The 6,000-nt window shown below is 41.1% G+C and overlaps 1 protein-coding gene across 1 annotated transcript in view; it reads left to right on the top strand.

Annotated features, from left to right (window-relative positions):
• Positions 1-715: 715 nt before the first annotated feature.
• RECK (reversion-inducing-cysteine-rich protein with kazal motifs) overlaps positions 716-6,000 on the top strand; it is a gene marked incomplete at its 3' end in the record, with an annotated part of 28,547 nt that continues 23,262 nt past the window's right edge. Inside the window, exons 1-4 of the mRNA XM_009868916.1 lie at positions 716-759; positions 2,296-2,395; positions 3,198-3,272; positions 4,579-4,615. Coding sequence (XP_009867218.1) covers positions 716-759; positions 2,296-2,395; positions 3,198-3,272; positions 4,579-4,615 — 256 coding nt within the window. The remainder of the gene's footprint in view (positions 760-2,295; positions 2,396-3,197; positions 3,273-4,578; positions 4,616-6,000) is intronic.

Here is a 6,000-nt window from a genome sequence, read left to right as displayed (position 1 = left end):
CGCTGTTCGGTGTTGTTTTTTTTCTACAAACACTCGAGGCAAGGCGTTCAGTGCAAGGAAAGCGGTGAATCCTTTCCCGCGTTAAAGCAGGCTGCTGGGCAGGGCCGCAAGAACGATGCAAAAAGCAGGCGGCACAAGCAAGAGGCTTTTAATAACCAGGCCACGTTGGCAGGGCCGAGCTGTAAAGCCGCAGGCTGCGGGCGCTGAGGCCTTGGGGGCATTTCGTTGCTCTCTGATAGCAGGCGAGGCGCGGAGCAAGGCAGCAGAAGGAGCGGGATGAAGGCTGGCAGCCCTGCAGCCCCCCTGTCCCCTGGGCAACCTGCTGCTGCTGCGGCTGAGGGAGCAGATCCCCTCGAAGAAGGAGGGGTAAGGATGTCGCGGTTGGGGCACGCAAGACGTGGAGAAGCCTTTAGTAGAACCCGAGGCAGAGAGAGACTGCCTGGAAGAGATGTCGTAAGAGGTTTGGGGAGAGGTTAGCTGGAAAGAGATCTGAGGAGTTGTGTTTGGAGTGGATGTGGTGAGTAGCTCCCATTTCTGAGTCAAGCACTTCAAACCCCTCCGGGCCAGTTGTAATTTGCTGCTGATTCGAGATAGCGGCAGCTGAATAGGATTTTGTATAAAAGACGTTAAACAACCGCAAAGTTGAGTGTGTTTTTGCTTCCTTGTTACACTCTTTGGTACAGCCGATAAGACTTGAAGCTCAGCGGTGGAAGCGATGGAGAAGAACTGTCCGGGATTTGTGCTAGTTCGTAGGAGGAGGTTAGAGAGCTGCTGAAAATTAATGGAAAAAAGTCTATGGAATTTTAAATAATCCATGTAGGAGCATTTAAAATATTGCTTGAGATATGCATGAAATCAGATCGTAGCAACATACACAGTTAAACGCATCCATTGTCACCTAAGCCAGTGTAAATTCTCTTTATAAATAGGGAACTCGGAATTCTCGTGTCTCTTCAATGCAGCAGTTACTCTCAGTGAAAACGTAGAGAATGAAAAATTTCTGGGACTTACGGTGAAACAAAAAAACCAAAATGTGATTGAGTAGCTCGTATTTCAGCTTGTAAGTAAAGCCTACACTTAAGAATGCTTGGTTGGAATTTTTGTTTTTACTTTTTTGGCTTTATAACAGGACTAAGAAAGCGGGAAGCAAAGTAGCGACTGGTGTTTGAAGGTGGTAGAACCCGCTGACGATGAAGTTGGTTCTTGGCATGGGTCGGCTTACTGGACGTAGTGCAGGAAAGCCTGCGGGCAGCCCTCACATCGGGAAGGTTTTTAAGCCGTCTGTGTCATGTCTCAGTCCTTTTCAGCAACAGGAGAAAATTGGCAAAACCCCCTCACGTCGGTTTTGCGATTCCCTTCTTCCAATTCACCGTTCTGTAAGCGGCATTTTGGTGCTGCCCTTGTTCATTACAGGCATTTTACTGCCTTGTTTCTAATTATTAATGAAAACATTTGCCAGCTACAAACACTGCTTTGGTTTCTCTTCTTTCCTCTTCAGGAATATTAGATTTCTACATTAAAATGTAGCTCAGTCTTGGAGCTATTTTGAAGTGCAGTTGCTTCAGACAGCCTTTGCAGTGATTTCCCCACCCCATTTCCTTGATGTTTTTAAGATGTCGTTTTCTTTTTTAATGTCATTTCAATAGCGGAGAATTTTGGGGTTGGTGGATTTTTTTGAGTTTTTTTTAATTTGGAGATCTTGTAACAGCTATCAGCTTTTAGGCGGAAACACTCCTAAGGTGTAAAATTGTCAAGGAATTTGTGCCCAAGATCCTTCTTACTAGTTCAGTCAAAACCAAGTTTTAAAGAAGCCAGAGGTCAGGGAGAAGCTGTGTTCACCTCTGTGCAAAAAGGATTTCGCCCTCTGATTTCCTTTTTCACCTGTTCCCAGCCAGTTCTTGCGCTTTTCAGATTCCACTTACAAAGTCTCTAGGTAGTTTTTTCATGATTTTTTTTTGGTTCACTTTATATTTTTTAAATATTTCTTTTATTTCCTCCGGGTTAATGAATTGAACTGCCTCATGCGGGAATTTGGCAGGTGCCACCTGCACAAGCCAAGCAACAGAACCGTGGTCAGAAGCAGAGGGAAGGAGAGGGAGATCTTTTTGGTGGCAGCGAGCGTTTGCGGGTAATTCTGCGAGACTTGTGCACGGATCTGCAGCAGCTTCGCGTCAAAAATTTCTCGTGTTTGTTTTTTTTGCCCTTTGGGAAGGTTGTCAGTGGACCAGACTAATCATCCCGGTAGGCCATCGAGCAAGTGCTTCTGTTCAGAAGTGATATTTGAAAGATTTGAAGCATTTACCCATGTTTTTTTCCCTGCTCCTGCTTCTCCGTAGGCTTGTCTTGTTGTTACCACGCAAAGGACAACTTAATGTGCCGCGACGTCTGCGAACAGGTAGGCTTGTTTGGAATTCGATTTATCCCTCAGAGTTAAAATCATGGCTTTACACAAGGTTGAAGTTGCAAGGAAATGATTTTCTTTGTGGATCTCGACATGTAGTATTGTTTAAATGAGAACTTAAAGGTTGTAAGAAATTTAAAATGAGGAACAAGGTTTTGGTGCTGGTTTTTCTTCCTGGCGGTTCTTGTTTCTTAGTGAAGCATCTGAGATACTCATGACATGTGGCTTTGTGAAGCAGGAAAAAATCTGCTTACTTGCTGCCTTCCTAAGGTAACAACAAAGAGCTGCTTGTGCTAAATTCAAGCTTGCAGAATATTTTTCCACGACTTCTCTTTGTACCTCTGGATGATATATTGTACGGCTTTTTGTGTGGGTGTATAAATTCCTGTAGGTAAAAATTTGATGTCAGTAAAGCAGGCCTACACATACACCCAATTTTTTGTGTTGAATTTTTGTCCTTACATCATACCTGCCCCCTTTTCTTGTCTTTGTTACTCACATTGGGGCTATTCAAGCACTAAATGTGGTTATGATTAAGTTTATATTTGCCTGTGACTGTGCTAACAAGATGTTGTAGTTGCACTTCTCCCCCCTGATGCATTCATAGAATGCAACCAAGTCCCCTCTCAGCTTTCCTATTGTTAGGCCAAACAAGGAAAAGTCTTAAAGTCTCTTTGTGTAAAATATTCTCTCACTTCCCATAATAAATTCATGTAACAGGATGAAATCAGTTGAAAAAAGTATTCGATGTGTAGTTACGTTCTACGTTTTTTAAGGTGTGTTTTGTTTCTAACAGATTTTGTCTTCTAAGAGCGATTCCCGTTTGAAGCACTTACTGCAGAGAGCGCCTGAGTATTGTCCAGAGTCAATGGTGAATATAAACAAAACAACTAATCTTACATTAACAAAGTGTTGCTTGCAAAAAGAAGGTTCTAAAATCACTTGTCTTCTATATACTCACTGAGTTTTGAGCTGGAAGAACCTGTTTGTACGTCTTCAAGCTTTTTTCTTCCCAGTTACGAGGACTGGAAGAATCCTTATAGTGAGATTTGATCCTCAAAGCAGGAATTTTTGATTTTTTTAAAGCCTTCCTATATTATGCTACTTGCATTAAGGTACTTGACAGTTTTGCAAGGTGTTCTGGTTGCACGAGCTGTGTAATGCAGCGAAAATCTGACCTGGGTTGTAAAAAATTGCTCTGGGGGGTTGTCACTTGGATGTTGCTGGCAGCGACTGAATTAATTCCAGTGGTGTAAGGGACAACGCTGGTTGGGCTCCAGGAGGGAGACCCTCTGCCTGGTTTCTGGCAGTGTTTCTGACAGACAGGCTTTTAGTGGGTGAGTGAGATGATGGTTTCCTTTCGTGTATCACTAAAAAGAACAAAGAATGTAATCTGCTCCCGTTTTAAGAGATGATCTACTGTGGGAAGAGGTAAACGCTATCGTTCAGATTAATTCTGGAGTCTTATCTCGACATGTTTGCTGTCAGAAAGGTCTGCTTGCTTCTTGTCATTTTTGTTGACTTGTAAACAGTATCAAGACTATTTCCAGCTAGACACAACTCAAATGGGCAATAATATCTAGAAGTAGTAAATCGGAGAATGCTGTTTTATAAGCAGCTTTGCAAGACTGGGTTTGCTTATAGATCTGTTCCTCCTGTGTGCCAAAAATATATTTTTCCAGTGCTTTTGTTTCTTTGGATCGTTGGCCCTAAGGTCTTGAAGAGTTACAGATGGCTGATGGTATGAGTGAAAACTTGTGGCATGGAAAGATCGAAGTGGGGAATAGCATTTGTTTGGATGCTGGTTTTCTTTATCTTTTGTTCCCTGATAGGAAGAGTAGGATCTGTTTGTATAGTAGAGGAATTCATTTTTAGAAAAGAGGACTGGAGGGTACCTGAAAGGGGGAAAATTATTTTTTCTGACTCCCAGTTACCATCTTTATAAATGGCAATTTTATTGTCCGGTGTCTTAATATCGCTGAACTGGCAATTTTTATAAACCACCACTTTGATTGACCACTTGGGGTTGACCTCGGCTGGACCCCAGGTGCCCACACGAATTCTTCCCATAGGATATTTAAAATGCAGGGAAAAAAACGCTGAAAATGCTACTTTGCATCTGCTAGAAGCTCTTACTCTGTCGACTTACTTTTGCTTAATTGTGTTTTATTTTTCAGGGAGAGGTGTGGGGTTGTATAAATTCTTCTTTGCCAGGTAAGAAATACTATTTTTACTATTGAATTATGTTGCTTTTTCACTGTACGCGTGTTTTGATGTTATATCTATGACCTGCACCTGTAGATTTTACGATAATTTAACTTGTTATGCCTCCATTATAAACTGTATTTGGTGTCTAGTTTCCTTTACTCTAAACTTGGTTACCTGTGCATTTTTTTAACTTTTCTTTTCCTGGTTAGATGTTTAATATGTTTATATGATTAAATGTGTGTGACACATCCAAGAAATACCAGTTTCCTTCCTTTAAATGTTTTCTATTATTTTTAGTTCCAGAATACCTTTGCCTGATCTATAAAATCACAAGTTATTGCAGCTTTGCTCTAGATGCAGTAGAATTTGGGAAAAAAATGAGTAATGGGGAAATAGTAAGAATAGATCAAGAACCAAACTGCTTGATACAGGTGAATTTCGAAAGTTAAAACATCAGTCACAGGACAGGACCATTAAAAGATGAAATTGGATTTAACTGGGATTTGGGAATTGCAGTGCTTCTGTCTCATCTAAACCTTGATAAATTTTTGGTTGGACCCGGCACAGAATCTTCACTGAAGCTCACACCAATGAGCGGCAGCGCTCTTACGGAAAGTGAGAAATAACGTGTTTTATTTTGAGTGTTAGGCTTGTGTAAGCAAAGTGAAAAAGCTTTGGAAATCTTTGTTGATGAACCACTCCCAAGTTGTCTTCCTGTACTTTCTAAACTGGTGTAACTAAACTTCAGTGCCTTTATGGTGGGATTCTATTATCCTCTGATTTATATTTAAAGAAAAAAAGTCACGTTTTCAATGGTGATGTGAGTCAGAGTTCGGTGCTGTGATAAAAGTGAAATCTTCCTGTCGTATCCTGAGCTTTTTATCTGCACGAAGCCAGACACTTTTCTTTAAACTTCAGTGCCTTTATGGTGGGATTCTATTATCCTCTGATTTATATTTAAAGAAAAAAAGTCACGTTTTCAATGGTGATGTGAGTCAGAGTTCAGTGCTGTGATAAAAGTGAAATCTTCCTGTCGTATCCTGAGCTTGTGTCCTGAGCTTTTTATCTGCACGAAGCCAGTAACTTTTCTTTCTTCTTCCATGCACAGTTACGTTACTGTTTCCTCTTCTTTGACGTGAACCACTTTTATAATTCCTTTAAGTCCGTATTATAGTTAAGGGAGCTGTATTGTACTTCTGTGGGTTAATTTGGCGAATAATCGGAACTAATGGACTCCAGTCGATTAATTGTTCGCTGGAAGTGTATTCTCATCTGGAAACACAAACTTAATTACCTTGACTACAAAGCACAAGTCACTGTTAAAGCTGCCGTGCAGTTTTTGAAGATGTGACATCAATTTTCTTTCCCTTCGAGCTCGTCTGCTGCTCTTA

This window comes from Apaloderma vittatum, unplaced genomic scaffold (assembly GCF_000703405.1).
Source record: "Apaloderma vittatum isolate BGI_N311 unplaced genomic scaffold, ASM70340v1 scaffold29724, whole genome shotgun sequence".
Classification (NCBI taxonomy): domain Eukaryota; kingdom Metazoa; phylum Chordata; class Aves; order Trogoniformes; family Trogonidae; genus Apaloderma; species Apaloderma vittatum.
Note: the sequence above shows the minus strand (reverse complement) of the source record. Positions and strands in the feature narration are given on the sequence as shown.